Source organism: Convolutriloba macropyga, chromosome 7 (assembly GCF_964194025.1).
Source record: "Convolutriloba macropyga chromosome 7, txConMacr16.3, whole genome shotgun sequence".
NCBI lineage: Eukaryota > Metazoa > Xenacoelomorpha > Acoela > Convolutidae > Convolutriloba > Convolutriloba macropyga.
Genome location: NC_134474.1, coordinates 55,874,945 through 55,895,165, shown reverse-complemented (window position 1 = coordinate 55,895,165; position 20,221 = coordinate 55,874,945). Strand labels below are relative to the sequence as shown.

The 20,221-nt window shown below is 34.5% G+C and overlaps 1 protein-coding gene across 1 annotated transcript in view; it reads left to right on the top strand.

Moving 5' to 3' along the window:
* LOC142343171 (uncharacterized) overlaps positions 1–20,221 on the top strand; it is a 91,374-nt gene that overhangs the window by 32,273 nt on the left and 38,880 nt on the right. The window contains exon 6 of the mRNA XM_075394872.1: positions 17,445–17,628. Coding sequence (XP_075250987.1) covers positions 17,445–17,628 — 184 coding nt within the window. The remainder of the gene's footprint in view (positions 1–17,444; positions 17,629–20,221) is intronic.

Genomic DNA, 20,221 nt, shown 5'->3' with positions numbered 1-20,221 from the left:
CCGCTCGCCGGTCGTTTGAGAGCAGTTTGCCCGACGTTAGTCGGTTATGTTCTGTTATTTTAAAAACTTCTAAACCATCCGATGTCAAATGGAAACATTCAGAGTGTTTAATTATGCTTCCCTAGAAAGACAAATAGTCTTGTTGGCAATCAATTAATTACTACTAGAAGTCAAAATTTCTCAATTCTTTTCGAAATTAAATGTTGAGTGACTATTTTTTTATGTATTATTAACTATTAATAGAAATAGAGATAAAGATTCAGATTCGCTTCATTATTGCATTATGAGGACTTTAGTAACTGCGATTTAAAGGCAAGACATCTAAAACGGCCAAATTTCAAAGTTCACTTAAATTCTTTTTTGGAAGCATGTAGTGTTCATTAGCTTTGAACTCAAATAAAAAACCTGAAGTTTGAACTCAAGCCAATAATAAGCTTCTCTTATTCCACAACTGAAATCAATCAAAACTGTTTTTGCACAGACTGCGACGAAATTACAGAAAGAAATCTGTAATCAAATTTCGAAATTCATAATTGCTCTCAAACGAAGTTTGTAGCAATTATATTAGTCCCGTCGGTCTTTTATTAATGCAATTTTTCGTTTGACCAATTTTTCGTCTGATGCATTTGACTTTTCGTCCTCAAAAACGGGATAAACAGGTAGCGCCCAGCGGGCATTAAGTGCTCTTAGAGCTTTTCAGCTCACTAGTCTTCAAGTATGCGATTCACAGAATCTGTTTTTGAGACTTATACTTATGGTGTGAAGAGCGGTTCTTAGAGATTGACTCCCCGCCCCCCATTGTTGCAACTCCCTCAGCCCCCGGTGCACCCCACTCCCGCTGCGCTCACTCTTGCCCCTTCAGTTAAGCTTAAGCTAGCCTCAATAAACCGTGCCTAGCTACTGACGTAGCCAACCGCTCGCCGGTCGTTTGAGAGCAGTTTGCCCGACGTTAGTCGGTTATGTTCTGTTATTTTAAAAACTTCTAAACCATCCGATGTCAAATGGAAACATTCAGAGTGTTTAATTATGCTTCCCTAGAAAGACAAATAGTCTTGTTGGCAATCAATTAATTACTACTAGAAGTCAAAATTTCTCAATTCTTTTCGAAATTAAATGTTGAGTGACTATTTTTTTATGTATTATTAACTATTAATAGAAATAGAGATAAAGATTCAGATTCGCTTCATTATTGCATTATGAGGACTTTAGTAACTGCGATTTAAAGGCAAGACATCTAAAACGGCCAAATTTCAAAGTTCACTTAAATTCTTTTTTGGAAGCATGTAGTGTTCATTAGCTTTGAACTCAAATAAAAAACCTGAAGTTTGAACTCAAGCCAATAATAAGCTTCTCTTATTCCACAACTGAAATCAATCAAAACTGTTTTTGCACAGACTGCGACGAAATTACAGAAAGAAATCTGTAATCAAATTTCGAAATTCGAAAATTTTAATAAAAAAATAAATATTTTCAAAGTAATCAATGCAGTATACTTTAGGCTGAGAACTTTGTTTAGGTTTAGTTAGAATTTCAATAAGACCTGTCAGTATTGGGAGTCAGTAACAAAACAACATAGAGAACAGAACAATGGACAAAATATACCAAGTTTACATACTTTTAGTCTCAAAGTCAGCAATATTTTTAGTTGACAATTCAGACGAGAGCTTATGTTCCTAATTAAAACAAATGAGTGGAAATAAATGTACTTCCCAGGAATTTGCGAGAAAAAACCCAATACTGAAGTCCAATGTCCGCAAAAAACAAAACAAAAATGACAACAAACCAAAATTCTGGATCGAAATCTAAATCTGCTTTATTTTATGAAAGCTTTATTCTATTGTTCAGGATTTTTAAAACCTGCAGTTGTTGAAAATGGTGGCATTGTCGGGCAAAACATAAAAAATTGGACAATATCTGCAAAATGTGAACAAAATGAGGGTGAAAATTCAAATGCTCGAAAAGTCAGATGCTGAGCTGTCAACTTTTTTATTGCGTCCTCAACTTCTCTGTTACCATCTGTCACGTAAAACTCGCGTTTAACCAATTTTTTTGTTCTCTGACAATTTTTGGCTGAATTGCGTGCATAATGCCATTTCAAAAGTTGCGATAGCTCTGCAAAGCTATCGCAACTTTTTCTGGCAATCTGCCGCCTATGTTATAGCATGGCTTTAAAAAAAAACTTGCAAGCGGTATGCATGCAACCGCTTGAAAAGCTCTACACTTGGGAAAATTGAATAAATCAAATTGCTGAAGATGGAACTCCTGAAAAATGAATCTGCAAACCAACACTTAGCAATATTATGAATTTCAAGTGCTATAATTGAAATAAATTGTTTTTTATAATTTCAGGGTTTGTAGTTGATGATTTGAAACGCGTTCAACCTACGAGTATTCGATTGTTGGAAGAAATTAATCCCAATAATTTCTCCAATTGGCTGAGAGAAAATGTGCATTTTGAAGTTCTAAGATCCTTATTTCCCCTGAACATTCGTTTTTGTGAGATTTCAGTGAGATTGAGTTTTTGAGCAGGAATACCTTTATTGACGAGAATCAGTTGCCTGAGATCTAGACGATTTTGTACAGTTTATTTACGAAATCCTATTAGAAATTAGATCATTTGAGAATCTCAATACTTCAAGTTTATTTGAATGTAAGTTAGAGGTTTTGAAAGCCTGAATCTACTTTGCTTTGTGCCTGGGATAAGTTTAATAATTGGACAAAAGAGATTTCGGTAGAGATAAAAGTGAACTTGTGTTTGGCATAAATATAGGAGGAAAAGTGATGAGTTGGGGGAAATTCATAATATTGCAGTTTTCCTAACCTATTGTATATAATTATACCTCAAAAAGCTGCTTTTTCTTAAATGATAAAAGTTCAATTGAAAATTGTACGACAGAGAAACGAGAGCTCATGGCAATTGCCTGAAATAAAATCTACCCTTGATTTTATGCTCGCTGATATTTTTTGAAAAATTAATGGGTGCAAGCATTGTGGGCTGGCTTTTGTTTGACGCTAGGAAAACCAAAAATGCAGAGATCGTTGATATCAGTTATATAAATTTACTGTTATGTTTGTTCACCCTAATCATGCAACTAATAATTCACGAAAGCTGATGTTTTAATGCTATGCATATTGTCACAGCTAGGTTTAAGCTTACATAAACGCTGATAGCAAATTTAACTAATCGGTTGAATCTGATCATTGGTAACAAAATGAACCTTTGCTTGATGACTCCCTCTGTCTACGAAATCCGACCTTCAGCTAACAATAAAAGTCAAATTGAGATAATTCTAAATATGTACCACTGGTACCTTTGCTGCTCTTTTGTTTTCGTTTTATCATCGTGAGAATTGTATTATTGAAAGCTAAAGCTTCTAATTGCTTTAAACAAACTGAGCTACATGTATCAGATAATATTGCTTTTTATCAATTTAATTATAAATTACAAGTTGTAAATCTGAACGCGCAAATTGTCCGCATGATGATTATATCAGTTCTTAGCTAATTTTCGTTAGAATACTTTGAAAAAATTTCATGCATGAGAAAAAGCAAATTTTGAGAGCGGTGAAAAAGATTCACGAAGCCCTTATTAGTGACAATTCTTTCAGATTTTCTTATTTTTGCGGTAAGACCCGTTTTTTTGGCAACTTCAAGCCAAGCCATAAAATAGTGGAGAGGAAACAGCATGAGCTAAAAGTTCCAAACTTCCGGCATTTGTATTTTTGCCAGATCCCTCGCGACTCATATCAAAAGAGGATCAAAATTTTTTTCTTCAGGAGAAATGTTCTGAAAATGAAGAATTTCTTGAATTTTTCAATATTTATGTAATGGAAAAGTTGTATTTTTTATCGTTAAATTATACAGAAATGGCGGCTCAGAAATAATTGTTTTCCTTCAAGTTGGCTTTCTGGTAAAATTTGCCCAATCTTTTTTTGTTTTATGAATTTCTTTCCTTTCTGAGAAAATTTTGAAAAAGTAGCTGGGCCTTCGTTTCAGCAGTTTTTGCAAGTAGTTCAATTTTTTTGCAAAGTATTTCAAATGACTACTGATTCTGTTGCGAAATATATTTGCTTAGGTGAATTTACTACACCTGTATAATTTGGTCACATTGTCCTGGGAATTGTCAGATTTGTGGGTCAACTTAGTTCACTTCAAACGCTGAAGGGATTGGCAATTTGGTCGTAAACGTTTTAGTCTTGTATTTACATGCATTCGAGAAAGTCTAATTCACCACGTTTTGTTGAAACTACTTCTAATATAAACCCGATTGTTTGGATCAAAAAGTAATAATACGGCGGACAGATTGCAAATTTGATACAAGAAATTGTCGAAACATGAATATAAAATTTACGAAAAGAATAAAGGACGAGACCAAAGGTGAATGGAGATCTTTTAGGGTTTAATTTGACGGAATGGTAATTTTGAACAGGCTTCATATTGCGGATCTTATTAATGTTTCCTTGCTGCAATTCTGTTCATTTCAATCCGGATTTGATGTAATATTATATGCTGTAAATAAATCAATTTCACATAAAAAATGCGACTGAAGCGCGTGTGCCATGTCAAAATATAATAGTATAAGAAAAAAAAGACAATAGTCTGTGCACAAGATAAACCCAATGAGTAACTAGGCTTATAGGTTGGTGTGCTGTACGTTATTGTGTTAAAACTGAATGGACCAATGCTTCGAGGGTGTGTATATTTCATGCTCAGTTTGGTTTAGTTTTTGCAACATAAATAAATTCTAACCGGTATTGTTAAACGGTAGTGACTATTAAATTTTCCAGTCTTGGCTTCTCTTAGGAAGAAGTCATCCTTGAACATCCTTCATTAGTTTTTTTTAATCAAACGTGACTTTGTGCAGGAAGAGTAACTTTGCATTCATTAACAGTATGACTGCAGGATGACTGAGTTCAACATTAATTAAAGGTCAAGGAGTGTAGAGCAAATGCTAGAAGTTGAACAAATCCAAAAAAATGAAAGTAACTTATTAGGTTGTCTCGCGTCATTTTTTTTGCTTTTGGTTCTGTTGCGATCAGTTGCTCTCCTATCCAAAAAATAGATGCAGCTAAATATTGGTGGCGGTTTTGATCAATTTGCTCTCATCCAAAAATAGTTTTGCATTGTTATTGCTCTCGAACGAAGTTCGAAGTAATTATTGTAAATGATTTTTTGCTACATTTTTGCTAGACAGTGTTGTTCTAGAACATTCTTTGTTTTCAATTCTGGAGTGACTTTTTCACGCTTGACTTCTTGATTTATGCGTGACCTAAATTGCTTTTATTAAGAAATTAAGTCAATTAAGAAAAGTGATGGTATTATAAGCTATCACCAGGCTCTGATAGACGAGTTTATAATGATGCGATCTATTACACCGGAGGTAGGGGTTTCCAAGCCCTACTTGGTCGGAAGTTGCACCCATCAATTACCTAGGCTACAGCACTGTTTTAATTGAATTACCCCGGCTGTCGGTCGAGAGCACTTTGTCAGACATTGTTGGTTTATGTTTACTGGTGGCTATTTTCGCGACTAGTGGCAGTTTCTGAGGGCCACGAATTGAAGCGGACTGAGTTTTGTTCTATTTTTGCTCCATTTCGAAGGTGACTAGTGGAATGGAAAGTGGCGTTAGGTAAAGTCATCCAGCTCTTCCGAATTTTTTCAATTTCTTGACACTATTTAGAGCTCAAGTTTGTTCAGATATCGCAATTTGCAGCTTAAAAAATAAACTATTAGAGCAAAAATGCTGGCCAACGTGTAGATAGAGATACGCTAAAAACTGAAAATATTTTGAAACTCTATCCCGCAGATGGCTGACATCTTTAATGTCCAAATACTTACTCAAGGCTCTTACAGCTTACAAAAGAAATTTCAGTTATTTTTTGTCTTTTCCAATGTTTTGAAAATCTGATCTTTATTAATTTCAATTTAATTATTGTAACAGAATAATGATGCATATGAAAGATAATCGCCGTTTTTGGGTGAATATTTCAAACTTCAATTTTGTAAGTTTTGTGAAAAGATTTTCTTTAGCACTGATTTCTTTGCATAAATCAAATATTCATTTTATAAATCTCCTGTAAGTTACTATGGAATTTTTGATTGTCACTGTTACAAAACTTCCTTTCGTTTTGTGTTCATTCTTCCTGAGGTAAAATAAAAAAGCGAAGTTTTTAATTTTTGAAACTCATACTGAAAATCTATGAGGATTTTGCCTAGTTTTTCAAAAAAGTTACCCATCATTTGTGACCCATCATTGTCGACTGAAAACTATGAATTTAAAATATCTTTTAACTACATATTCTACAAAGTTACAGCTGTAAGTTATATTTAGTTTAATTTTTTTTATAACACACATTTTTAGTTGCTCGTACTGGATGCATCAACATTTTTGTGTTTCCCTCTTAGAACTATGGGGGACCCCCGTTTTTGCTCAAAATAAAGTGTTCTGAAATTTCTGTCCATTCGCATTTTACTTATACTAATAAGCAAAATGCGAAAGCAATTTTAATGAGCAAAATGTGGAAATCAAATCTCAAGAGAAGCATCAAATTCATAAATTGGCTGTCTTGCTTCGCAGCTTTTTCGAAAAACGTGGCTCGCTCCACCAAATCTATGAACTTTGTTAACTGTGATATAAAACTTGTTAAATCAAAAATATTAAACATTCGAACCCTTAAAACTAAGCACCGTTGAGGATTAAAAAACTCTTATAATCTAGCACTTAACAAAACAAAAATTACTTATAATTTAGTTAAGACTGAGCATCTGTGTTTTTTAAAATGTTGATAACTAAAAGTGAAATCCGTTGTAATTAAAAAAAAGTCACCATTGGTTCTAATTTCTGTTTCCTGCCGTTCCCGGTTTTTCCGTGGGGAAATGTGGAATCTTACTCAATCCTACCCATTCTTACAATCCCCAGTATTATCCCGGGATCTTTCCCATTTGTTTCCCCGTAACTCAATCAGGGAAAATCTGGGATCCTAATAAGATTTTTGGGATTCAGAGCAGTGGGACAGATAGAAAGCTTCCCATTTTGTTTACTTAAAAAATGCATTGTTTGTTGTCCCAATAATTTGGTAAGTTATTACTGTCGTGTGCCTGTTTTTTGTCGGACAATTGGCTGAATTGTTAATTTTCCCTCAAATGAAGTTTGTGGCAACTATATTAGTACAGCTCTGCTTTTTGTGCGATTTTTTCACTTGGCCGTTTTTCCGCCTGACGCTTCTCGAGAACAGTTTAAGAAAGTAAAGCCAGGAGGAGTTCAGCCGCCTCCCCCTCCTTTGTCGGCTCTTCCCACTCAACCGACACCCCCCTCACAACTACCCACACGTCCAGCTTTCTGGCATTTTAGAACCCCCTAGTCCAGCTCTCCAGACGCAACTCCCCCTCTCGGCTTGAGCCCCTGACATACCCAATCCTTTCATCCCACCCTTAACGCACGACGTAATGCAAGCATCCCTAAGCCCCTGCTTTTTTAAGCCGAATGTTTTTATTTCTCGTGTTCTGTAATATGGAATTATTGATGCTCACTGTTCCGATGCTTCCTTTCGTTTTCTACTCATTCTTCCTGAGGTAAAATAAGAACACAAAACATAGCAAAATTTTTAGTTTTTGAAACGTTTACTGCTACCGAAGCCAACTGCTTGCTGGTCGTTTGAGTGCAAATTGCGTGATATTAGTCTGTTATGTTTAATAGCCGCCCTCATCTTCTCAGCCGGCTATTATAGCGCTCCTATTTTTTTTTACTTCGTCGAATAAAAAAATGTTTCGCTTTACCTCATTTTGCCGCCTTTTCAACATTTTGCGTGAAATCTTTTTTACTTCTCTAGGCTACTTTCTCTCTTCTCTCATTCTGCTAAAAGTGCTTTTGAACATCAGTTGCTCAGCAAAGCAATTCAAAATGAACAGAGTCAGTATAAAAAATTGAAGTCAGAAATAGAAACGGGATAAACCCATAAAGCCCAATTTTAGATGCCCGCTATTTGAACGTCGTTCCTGTAAGTATTAGTTACCTCTCTCTAATGCTTATTGTTATTGATAGTAGCACCTGTAGCCTCTCTCTACGAAACAAAAGTATGTTCAACTACGAAATGCCATCAAAATAAATCGGACTTAAAAAAATGTTTTTGTACAAAAATCTTTTTTTTTTCAATATCTGTTATTTCAATCCCAATCATGCTTATTGGAATCAACGGCGGCTATTTTCCGGCAATCTGCCGGGTATGTTTAATAACCGCCTCCAGCCTCGCAACGTCGATTGTTTAGGCGTTCTCCTTGTACATAATTCAAAGGATTAGAATCGCATTGGTGCGATCTTAAAGATCTGTTCACACTTTTTGAATCTATTCTTGTCAATTAGAGGTCAAATTTGAGTGGGGATTGTTGTCACGCTGGATTACTATAAGGAGCGAAAAGCCAGTAGTTTTAAGTCGTAGCATTTTTTCAAACAGCTTTAAAGTGAAATGAGGAATTGATTTATAGTTTTTGCGATCAATTTTTTCCTGGCTAGCGTCAATTTGACTCTGTTTTTGCTGTTTTTCTCGTCATCTCTGGACAAATAAGTTTTGAGCCGTGATATGGTTTTTAATAATAATATTACGTTGCAGTTGTTTAAACAGTCCAAAAGGCAACTAATGGTTAATCAAGGCTTAGAGGATATTTGTCTTCATGAATCATTGGATTTTGCTTGTTTTTGTAGTTCTTTTTGTTGTTATTTAGTTTTTTAATAATCGAACTCAATAGCTCTCTATTGAGGTTTATTTTGATCTGATTTGAACTGAAATACAACGGTTTTAACGAATTTGACACTACTTGTGTTCAAAAAGTATTATCGTTTTTTTTTTTGAATTTATCGCTCTTTTATCGTTATTCTCATTTGGACAGATTTGTCTTGTTAGCAACTTGGAAACTGTTTTTGCTGGCTTTCTTTTCAGTCTTATTTTTGTGTATATAATAGTTTTCGTTCATAATTATCGGTTTTAGCTACTTTGACTTCACTTACTTTCAAATTTTTGAAGTTTTTTTTAAGGCTGAACTGCTTTCTTCTGGTTTTTTGTTCTGAAACTGAGCCCAATTAAAAATAAAGGCGCCCCATTTGCGACGTTTTAGGCATTAGTGAGGTATTCTCATTATTTCAGCTTCTTTTCTAAAATTGTCCGTGATTTTTTGAATTTACTAGTTCTTGTAGTTTTTGTTGTTCTTAGTGTGTCCAATGACAAATCTGTAGGCTCTCTCATGAGTCAGTTTTGATCCTGTTTAATTGTTTTTGTTCTTGGAGAATAGGTTTCTTGACTTTGGTACATTTTGGGTTTTTGTTTGGACATTTTTGTTTCTTAGTCCTCCATTTGTTTCCATTGAATAATTGAATTCTTTATGTGCTTTTTCTTATGGATAGTGCAATAGATGCTGAAGAGTTCAAGTTTTAATTGAGTTCTGCAATAACTTTATTGCCACTTTTTTCAGTGACATCATAAAAACAGGTTTTCCCCAATGTTTGTTGCCCTTTTAATTTGTCTCTCAGTGGTTTTAACAATGTTGACATTTGCTGCCTACATTGTGTAAAGGTTTGCCGACGTTGGTCATAATAGTTTCGGTGACCCTATTTCTCTAAAAGGGAAATGAATGAAATGAGTCAAGAGTTTTGTTGTTTACTTTGGTACTTGTGTTGTCTTGGTATATGATTTGTTTAATTGATCTCGAATGAAGTTTGAAGCAATTATTGTAAACGTGTTGGTCTTTTTCATGCAACATTTCTTCTTGTCTTCTTGATAATTTTTGATTTTTAGTCCTAGAACATTCTGTGGCTTCTCTAATGTCTTTTTCAAGCTTCACGTCGACACCCGCTCTAAATTAAATACCCTCCGCATGTTCGAGAGCAATTCATCCGACATTATTCGGTTTATATTCTAATATTCACAGAAAAACTTGCCCGAAGCCAGATAATTATTGTAGCTATTAGTTGAGGCTGTTCTTTTAAGAAGGTGGATAGTGTATTTGTCAACTGAATGTGTTTAATTGCTCTTGAACGAAGTTCATAGCAATTTTTGTAAACGTGTAGTCTTTTTTGAAATTTTTTGCTTGACCATTTGCGCTTTTCTTCTAGTAGATTCTTCGACTTCTCAGGTGACTTTTTCACGCTTTCGTTCTTCTTTTTTGAATGATCTCTATTGCTCTCATTCCGAATTAAAGCTTGTTGCTAATATAAAGTCGGTTGCAGCATTGCAGAAATAAGGGCCAAATAGCACAGTCAGCAGTGCATATGGTTATGAAGCGGGAGGTTAATGGTGCGAATCCCGGTGGGGTCAAATGTTTTTCCACCCGCCTGTCGTTCGAGAGCAATTCTTCCGACATTAGTCGGTTTATGTTTTAAATTCTTTCACTCATTGTATTACGCAATTTAGTGAATACTGTCAAGGTCAAAACAGCAAAATCAAAAACATGATACACCGATAACGCGCGGTCATTGAATCATATTGCATTAGTTATTATTAGCCCCCTCAGCTTCTGAGCCGGCTATTATAGAGCTCCTATTTTTTTTCGCTTTTCCTTAGTTCACAGCTTGTTCAACATTTTGCCTGAAATCTTTTGACTTATCTAGGCTAGTTTTACTTTTCTCTCATTCTGATAAAAGTGTTTTTAGACAGCAGTTGCTCCGCAAAGCAATTCAGAATGAACAAAGTTATCAAAAAAAAATCAGAAATAAAGGGGATAAACCCATAGAGCCCAATTTTAGATGCTCGTTACTCGAACTTTGTCCTTAGTTACCATCTCTAATGCTTATTGCTATTGATACTAGCCCCTGTGTTCTCTCACTACAAAACAGGAGTATTTTGAGCTCCAAATTGATATTAAAATAGTTCGCACTTTAAAATTGTGTACAAAAATCATCTTTTTAAATTAGTTTTTCTCTTCTTTCAATCCCAATCTTGGTTATGGGAATCAACGGCGGCTATTTTCCGGCAATCTGCCGGGTATATTCAAAGTTCATTGAAGCCTTTGCTATATTATTTTAGTATTACGCAATTGCCTTCATATTTGAAACTGAATTAAGTTGAAGTATAGTTTTAGAATCTAACTTTAACTGCACCCCAAATTAGAGCATTTTTGACACTTAGAAAAACGGTCACTTTCTGTGTCCTCTTTTTTGTTTTTCTCAATGTGCGTCAAGAGCGTTAACCGCGGCTGTTTTTCGGCAATATGCGGCTATGTTGTGTTTTCTGAACCACTCAATTTGTTTTCTGAACATCTAAAAAGGGCTTCCTGCTGAACAAGTCTGCTTCCATAGCGTCTAATTGGGAGGAAGCTATGAATTGCTCTTACGTAGTCATCATTATTAGCCGTCGTAGTTTCTTCGTCGGCTTTATTATTCTTTGGGTTCTGATTAAGATCTTGCTTTAGTATTTCTCTTTTTGCTACGGTATGTATTTGATCTATCATTGCTTGCGCACAGACAGAAATCCTTGTTAACCAGTTTTTGACAAATGTTCTTTTCGAATGATTTTTTTTTCAATTTAAATATCGATGAGCATTTAAATATCTACGTTCTGAATAGTCACCCACCCTCAAGTAATCATATATATAGAATTATAGAAATAATTAATTTTTTACCACTTTGTGCTGGCGTTGAAGTTAGAAATTACTAGAAGAAATTATTGTATTAGAAGCAAATACTACATCACGTCCATTTAGGCAACACACGCAAGACACTATTGCTTCCACTTTCATTTCTCAACTCAGTGTGATTAGGATAAAGTATTGTGGACTTTTGGTTACTTTCAGTTGTTTTCAGTAAGACTGCTTGGCTTACCACCAGAAGAATTTAAAGTAATATATTTTTAATAGCCGCGTCCTCAATTCCAGACGGCTATTATAGCGCTCCTGAATTTTTTTACAATTCAAAGAATTAGAATTGTATTGGGGCGCTGTCTTTTTTTACGACTCGAAGAGGAGTATTGGTTTTCTCGCGGTCTTTTTACGACTCGAAGAGGAGTATTGGTTTTCTTAAGGTTTCTTTTTTACCGGAAGTACTATTCGTTCAGACGCTGTTTTGACGTAAAAGCGTAAGTGAGTAAAATTGCCGTGTGAACTAATTTTTTTCTGAGTGAGAGAAGTTTTTTGGTCATGCGCTGCGTTTAGTGAATGACTTTTTGACTTTTAAAAGTGATTTTTGACTGACTGGCACATATAGATAACCGTTTTTAGCCGTTTTTTCGTCTTAGTGGCCCAATTTTTTGCTTGTAATTTGGTTCTTTGTAGACATCGGAAATTGATGCCACAGTGTTTTGCAGAGCCTAAAAATGCGTTTCGAGTTCAAAATTGACACATATTTATCGATGTATTAGTTATTTTTGGGTTTTTTTTTCTATTAATTTCCTCATTTTTGGATTTTTAAACGTCTTTTGTTAAAAGTCAGTTACTTCCTGTTGAAATATGGCAACTTCCTATTGATATTTCATATACTCAACGACTCTTTCTACCTCGATGAAATTTTAATTTATAAAATTGTACGTATGCTAATCCGATTTTGGTAGTTTTTTTTCCGATTTTTTTCAGTTTTTTTTTGGTTTCTAATTTGGTTTTAATTACTAGAAATAGTCTTTTTGTGCAACTAGGTTGGACTTTAATATCGTTCCAATAAAAATGTTTTTTGGAGTTAAGTTTTTGGAAAACAGTTAAAACTTTTTCATAAATGCAGTCTTAAAAGTTTGACCACTTTTTCATAAATGCAGTCTTAAAAGTTTGACCATTCTTTTTTGCAAATCGTTTCAATGTTTCGTAGGTTTGAATTCTGCTTATTCCTATTTTTTGTTCTCTTCAGGAGGATAGATCATTGTATCGGATGACTCGTTATCTGTTCTATTTCTCGAATGCTGAACAATTAAATGTATTCGTTTTTCTTGATTTTTTTAAATTTGATTTTTCACTTTAAAAAATCAAGATATATCTTTTTAATACGGTGTTCCTTACATTGTGCCCATATTCTTCGCATTATAGTTAGTATCATTCTATCGTTTTCCTGGCACTTAAATTTGTTTTCGGTATATTGATTTTTTCAGTTGTAAAAAATGAACGATTTCAGCTTTTTCTTAGAATTTCGTCATTTCTTTCGTGTGCAATTGATTTGATTCAACAAAAGGCAGTACTGAGAGTTTGATAGCAAGCTTCTTCGAAAATTTAGACTTATGTCTATTTACCGCAGCTTTCTTCCGGCCTTGGTAATAATTTGAACGATTTTTTGCCTTTGAATATTCTTCTGCTGCTTATGTCTTTTCTATGATCAATTTTATTTTTGATTTAGTATGAAATCACGTTGTATAGCTTATTCACAAGAAGGAACAGTATGTGTGTGTGTGTTGTTTTCTGTTTTTTTCGCAGTAATTTGAAGTGTAATTATGGGTTTTTTCTGATTCTTAAATTTGAGCTTTCTTTTTTGAAAAGATTTAACTTAGTTTCTAAGAATATTATCTGCCTTTTGCTTTCGCGATCTTTTTCATATTAGAATCATAAATTATTTTAGGGCTATTGATAACCTTGCCAGTTTTTTCAGACTATCAGGTTTTTGACCACTTTAATTATTTTGGATTTTTTAACGTTACCAAACGTTTTCAATAATATAAAATTTTGCTGCATTTTGTTTCTTGTTGACAGTGGTTTAAGTTTCACCGATTTTTAGAGCAGACCTAGAAAGGTAGTGAGTTAATGGTTTAATACAAAAGGTAGTGACTTCCGCTGCAATTGCGGTTTTGTGAGCAAAGTTTTGACGCTTCGAGTCGCTTCCGGAATTCTTCCGGCTATGTTTTTTTTACAGGAAGTACTTTTTGTTCAGGCGGTGTTTTGAGCTAATAGTGAAAGCGAGTAAATTTGTCGTGTGAACTAATTTTTTCTGAGCTAGAGAAGTTTTTTTGTTCATGCGCTACGTTCAGTGAATGATTTTTTGACTTTGAAAAGAGTTTTTGAGAGATTAGCTCATATAGATGACAGTGTTTAGCCGTTTTTTCGTGCTTTTGGCCCAAATTTTGCAAATTGTAACTTGATTTCTTGAAGTCGTAAATTTTGATCGATACCGCATAAAAATGCAGCCATCTGAAATTGATGCCACAAGGTTTTTGAGAGCTTGATGATGCGTTTAAGGTTCAAAATTGGCCCATTTTTCTCAATTTTTTGTCAATTTTTTTGGTTTTTTCACTAATTGCTTCATTTTCGGCTTTTTAAGCGGACTTTATTTTTACCAAATTAGTACATATGTTGACGTCTTTTTTAATTCCTGAATTGGATGCCTCTTTTGACGTACGTGAGGTGTTTTTGTTTTATAAAATTGTACACATACTAATACAATTTTGGCGGCTTTTGTCAATTTTTTTGTTTGTATTTTGAGTTTTTAACCATTAAAAGTCTTTTGGTGCTTCATCGTTTGTTTTGGCTTCGTTTTGTTGCTAATTGAGTTGTTTTTGGCCACAACTTTTAAATTCAGTGAAAGTTTTTATCATATTTTGAACAATTTTGTTTGCAAATTGTTCTACTGTTTCGCACTTGCGCTCGTTTCACTTCTTACTGAGACAGGGGGATGGCTATGTAATATTCTTAAACCTCGATTGCTTATTAACAAACAAAACCATATTTTCAATTTTTTCATTTTGAATTTTAATTAGATTTTCCGATTTAGTTTTGATTTTTCAGAAATTGCGAATTATTTTAAATCTTTATGACAATGTATGTGTTCTCCCTATTCTAGCATATTTCTACCATTTTCCTATGAATTATAGTTTGATTTGCCCCGCCTGCTTTTATAAATCTGAAAATAATTGATTTGAACTAATTTTTTTTGTCGTTTTCCTTTGAATTTTTTCCTTTGATTTGAACTAAAATTTTGTCATTTTCCAAAAGTCAAGTTTCCAAAAGTCAAGTTTTTTTTGCAGTTGATTTCATTCATTGTAATATGGTACTGAGGTTTTGAACAACTCTTTTTCGCGAATATTTTTAGGGCTTGGTTTTGGTAAAATACGATTTTTTTGGCGTCTGAATATTGTTCTGTCTCTTTAGTCTTTTTCATGATTAATTTCGATTTGATTAGTTTCATGGTCATTGTTTAGTTTTATTGCGTTCATTCTGATTTGAAGCCACAACTCTTGTTTTTAGTTAAAGCGACAAAGTTTCTTTAGTTACCAATACATATCTGTTTTTTGTTGTAAAATAGTGTTTCGATTGAGAGTTTACGAAAATTGAAAAATTTTGTAACAATTTCGGTCATTTCTTGCAGTATTCAACTTTTTCTAATAAATTAAAATTTTGGGAGCCTAATATGGCTTGATTTCTGACGCTGGCGTACTTTGATGTTTTCAATTGCCTAAGAAGAATCGGATTGCTTTATATGCAGGAGGAATGTAGTTTTTAGTTTAGTTGGTTTTATCTTCATTTTTTTTACGGAATTTTTGTTGTTCTTTGTAGTCATTTTGATATAAAACGATTAATTTGAAAGGTAATTCTTTCATGAAGGCGACTCTTTGAGTCGTTTCCGGATTTCTCCCGGCTATGTTTTTTTAAGATCTCTTCACACATTTTCATGATTTTTGAAGTCAAATTGGAGTAGGGATTTTGGTCACGCCGAAACAGGAAATGGAGCGAATAAGCGAGTGATTTTGCTGCGTGAATTTTTTTCGCTGTAATTTTAAGGTAGAGTGAAAAAACGGTGTTTGAACAAAAATTCGGTTTCTCGGTAGTGGTTTTTTGTTCACATGCGGCAATTTCACTCTGATTTTTACTCTTTTTCAATTTTTTGGATCGGATTTTTTCTAATTGGTTTTCCCAATCCTTTCACAGCTCATTCTAGACCTAGTTTTTTGTTTGAATTAAATTTTCATTTCTCGCTAGTGGTTTTTTGGTTCTTATGCGGCATTTTGACATTGATTTTCTGTTTTTTCCTATTTTTTATCTGATTTGTTTTTAAAATGTTTTTATCAGTTCACTTATGGTTTTTTGTTCACATGCGGCAATTTCACTCTGATTTTTACTCTTTTTCAATTTTTTGGATCGGATTTTTTCTAATTGGTTTTCCCAATCCTTTCACAGCTCATTCTAGACCTAGTTTTTTGTTTGAATTAAATTTTCATTTCTCGCTAGTGGTTTTTTGGTTCTTATGCGGCATTTTGACATTGATTTTCTGTTTTTTCCTATTTTTTATCTGATTTGTTTTTAAAATGTTTTTATCAGTTCACTTATATTCCATTCTAGGTCTAGTTTTTCTGTTTAGCCAATGAAAATTCTTTGAATTGTACGTCAGGACTTGTCCTTCTATGTTTTTTTACTTCGTCTAACAGATTGTTGTTTCGTCTTACCCTGACTTCTTGGAATTGACTTTTTCAATGACTTACCTCACTCAAAAAAATGACTTCTGAACTCACTTATAGAACTTTAAGTTTTCTGAACATTTACTTATTAAAGATTAATAATTTGCATCTAAGTAGTGCTAAACATATATGCCCTAATTCTTGATTATTGATCTTGAGTTTTTGATTTCGAATATTAATTTTTGGATCTTCTCCGTTTGTGCCCCCCGGTACGTTAAGCGCCCCCCAGTTACAGAGCACGTGCCATTACATAGTCAGTCATTATGTAAAAAGTATTGCACGTGCATCTGGGAGGTGCAAATAATATGCGCCCACTAAGCTGAGGGGGCACAGACGGAAAAGGTCCTAATTTTGAATAGCCCTATCAGGGCTTTTCCTTATAGAGCTTATGTGTCTCATAAAATGACAGTCCAAAGCTAACCCAAAAGTCTAGTGTTCTATTAAAGGACTCGTGGTCGATCTGTCTATCTTGTTTCTTTAGTTGTTTCAATTCAGGGAAGGCCCCAAGCGTCTATCGCGGCTATTTTCCGGCAATCTGCCGGCTATGTTTAAATGAGTATTTTTGTCATTTTCGAAAAACTGAAAATTAAAAAGGCAAAATGTTTTACAGATAACAATTTTCCAATTGTATCTGGAACGATAATATTTGATGTACTAGCTGTTTTAAAATGAATTGGAAATCGCGTCTACATAATTAATATCAAATTTTTGTTGCCGTTTCTCAAAAGAAAGTAGCATTAATTTTATGTACCAGCCCGTTTTTTTTCAGTTCGTTGTTCGTTATTTGGTTATATCCGTTTCCGTGGTGAAAATGGCAAAAAATGAAAGGTTTGAGGAAGATCTTAATTTGTGAAAAATTGTTAACGGATCCATCTAATGGATAATAGAGATTCAGTTGGCTAAGCAGATTTTAGTTCTTCTTAGGGCTAAAAGATTTCAAAATACTAAGTTTTACCGCGGATAAACTTTCAACCGTTCTGGGTATATCCAGCTATATTTTCAAATTGAAAAATCTAAGAAATCGACCGACTTGACTTTATTTGTCTCGTGGAGCCCAAAAATGCTCTGTCATGATATTATTTAATAAGCAATTTTATGCAGGCGTGTGTACACGTGAGATGCCGATCTACATAATAACAGAGTTCATGCCGAGAGGCAACCTGCTATCGTACGTGAGATCTCAAGAGTCACTCAGGAGGAGAGAGACACAGACAACCCTCATGTTCATGAGCAGTCAGATAGCCGCTGCTATGGCATACCTAGAGAGCATGAACTACATTCACAGGTCAGTACACAAGTTTCATTTAAAACACACGTTTACATTTTAAAATGCCGAAAGTCTGCAGTGCCAGAAGTTAAAATGCCCGAAGTTGCTACTTTCGTCATTTCACAACGGGCGCGTTTCGTGTTTTTAAGTAATGGTTAAGTGACTCTGCTTGAAATCACTGAGAACTTCTGGCGTTTATCGAGAACCGCGAAGCGATTCGAGATATTCAGCCAGAATGTCGAAGTGACTTCTGCAGTCACTTAACCATGCTTAAAACACGAAATGCGCACGTTATAAAATGACAGAAGTCAAAGGAATTCAACTTTTGGCTAAGCAGCAACTTCTGTCATTATAGCTGCGAAGTTGTAAGCTGAGAGGAGCTCTTGGTTTTTAATTGCTCTTGAACGAAGTTCATAGCAATTATTGTAAACGTGTGTCTTTTTTATGCAAAATTTTCGCTTGACAATTTTGACTTTTCGAGTGACTTTTACGCCCTGACTTTTTGCGTTTCGCGTGATTTAAAATTCTCTCTCACTCACAATTTCAAGCAGTTTAACTCAATTGGCGGTAATTTAATACTAAAAGTCAAATGAAAAGTGCGCTGAAACTGGTGTCATTTTTTAATAGCCGCCCTCATCTCAGCCGGCTATTATTGCGCTCGTATTTTTTTTTACTTCGTCAAACTTTTTTTCGCTTTACCATTTTGCCGCTTTTTCGACATTTTGCGTGAAATCTTTTTGACTTCTCTAGGCTAGTTTCTCTCTTCTCTCATTCTGCTAAAAGTGAATTTGAACATCAGTTGCTAAGCAAAGCAATTCAAAATGAACAGAGCCGGTATAAAAAATTGAAGTCAAAAATAGAAACGGGATAAACCCATAAAGCCCAATTTTAGATGCCCGCTATTTGAACGTCGTTCCTATAAGTCTTAGTTACCACCTCTAATGCTTATTGGTGTTGATAGTAGCCCCTGTAGCCTCTCTCTAAAAAACAGAAGTATGTTCAACTGCGAAATGCCATCAAAATAAATCGGACTGAAAAAATATTTTTGTACAAAAATCTTTTTTTTTTCAGTATATTCTATTCGTTCAATCCCAATCATGCTTATTGGAATCAACGGCGGCTATTTTCCGGCAATCTGCCGGGTATGTTTTACTTTAAATCTTAATAGAGGTATATGTTAACCTCTAATGTGGTTATTTGGAGCCCACTGTTGAACTTCTTAGTCCCATTTGGACTCCCCTCCCTCCTCCCCCCGGACTGAAGCAGGCTGCAATTGATTAGAGCTCCCACTAGTCGTTCGAGAGCAATTCTTCCGACGTTTAGTCGGTTATGTTTAAAATTCAAAGAATGTGAATTGTATTGGGGCGCTGTCTTTTTTTAAGATCTGTTCACACATTTTCATGATTTTTGGAGTCAAATTGGAGTAGTGATTTTCGTCACGCCGATACAGGAAGTCGGGCGAAAAGCGAGTGGTTTTGCGGCGTGAATTTTTTTTTCGCTCTATCTTTAAAGTAGAGATAGAAAACCGTGTTTGAACAAAAATTCGCTTTCTTGCTAGTGGTTATTTTTCACATGCGGCAATTTCACTTTGATTGTTACTTTTTTTTAATTGCTCTCAAACGAAGTTTGTAGCAATTATATTAGTCCTGTCGGTTTTTTATGCGACTTTTCGCTTGACCGATGTTTTGTCTGACGCTTTTGACTTTTCGTCCTCAAAAATGGGATAACAGGTAGCGCCCAGCGGGCATTAAGTGCTCATAGAGCATTTCAGCTCTATTTCAGCTCAAACTGTTTTGCAGACTTATACTTATGGATTTTAGCGCTCCCATTTTCCAATTTAAAGAATTTGAAATGTATTGGGGCGCTGTCTTTTTTTAAGATCTCTTCACACATTTTCATGATTTTTGAAGTCAAATTATGGTGGTGATTTTGCTCACGCTGAAACAGGAAGCAGAGCGAAAAAGCGAGTGGTTTTGCGGCGTGAAGTTTTTCAACTCTAATTTCAAAATAGAGTGAGAAAACGGTGTTTGAACAAAAATTCGCTTTCTCGCTAGTGGTTTTTTTTCAATTGCGGCAATTTCGCTTTGGTTTTTACTGTCTTTTCGACTTTTTGGATAGGATTTTTTTCGTAATGTTTTTCCCAATCGATGCATTATTCATTCTTGAACTAGTTATTAGTTTGAACCAAATATCCCTTTGTCGCTAGTGGATTTTTGTTCAAATGCAAAATTTTAACTTTGATTTTCTGTTTTTTTTTTAATTTGATCATCTGTTTTTTGGAAAGGGTTTTCGCATTTCACCTATAGTCCGTTCTAGGTCCAGTCTTTTGTTTTTTCAATGAAAATTCTTTGAATTGTACGTCAGGACTTGTTCTGTTGTTTTTTTTAAAGATCTGTTCACACATCTTCATTATTTTCGAAGTCAAATTGGAGTGATTTTGGTCACGTCAAAACAGGAAGTGGAGCGAAAAAGCGAGTGGTTTTGCGGCGTGAAATTTTTTCACTCTAATTTTAAATTAAAGTGAGAAAACGGTGTTTGTACAAAAGTTCGCTTTCTCGCTCGAAGTTTTTCTTTGCTAAAAGTCAATTAAGAATTGAGCTTGAGTTTGTTT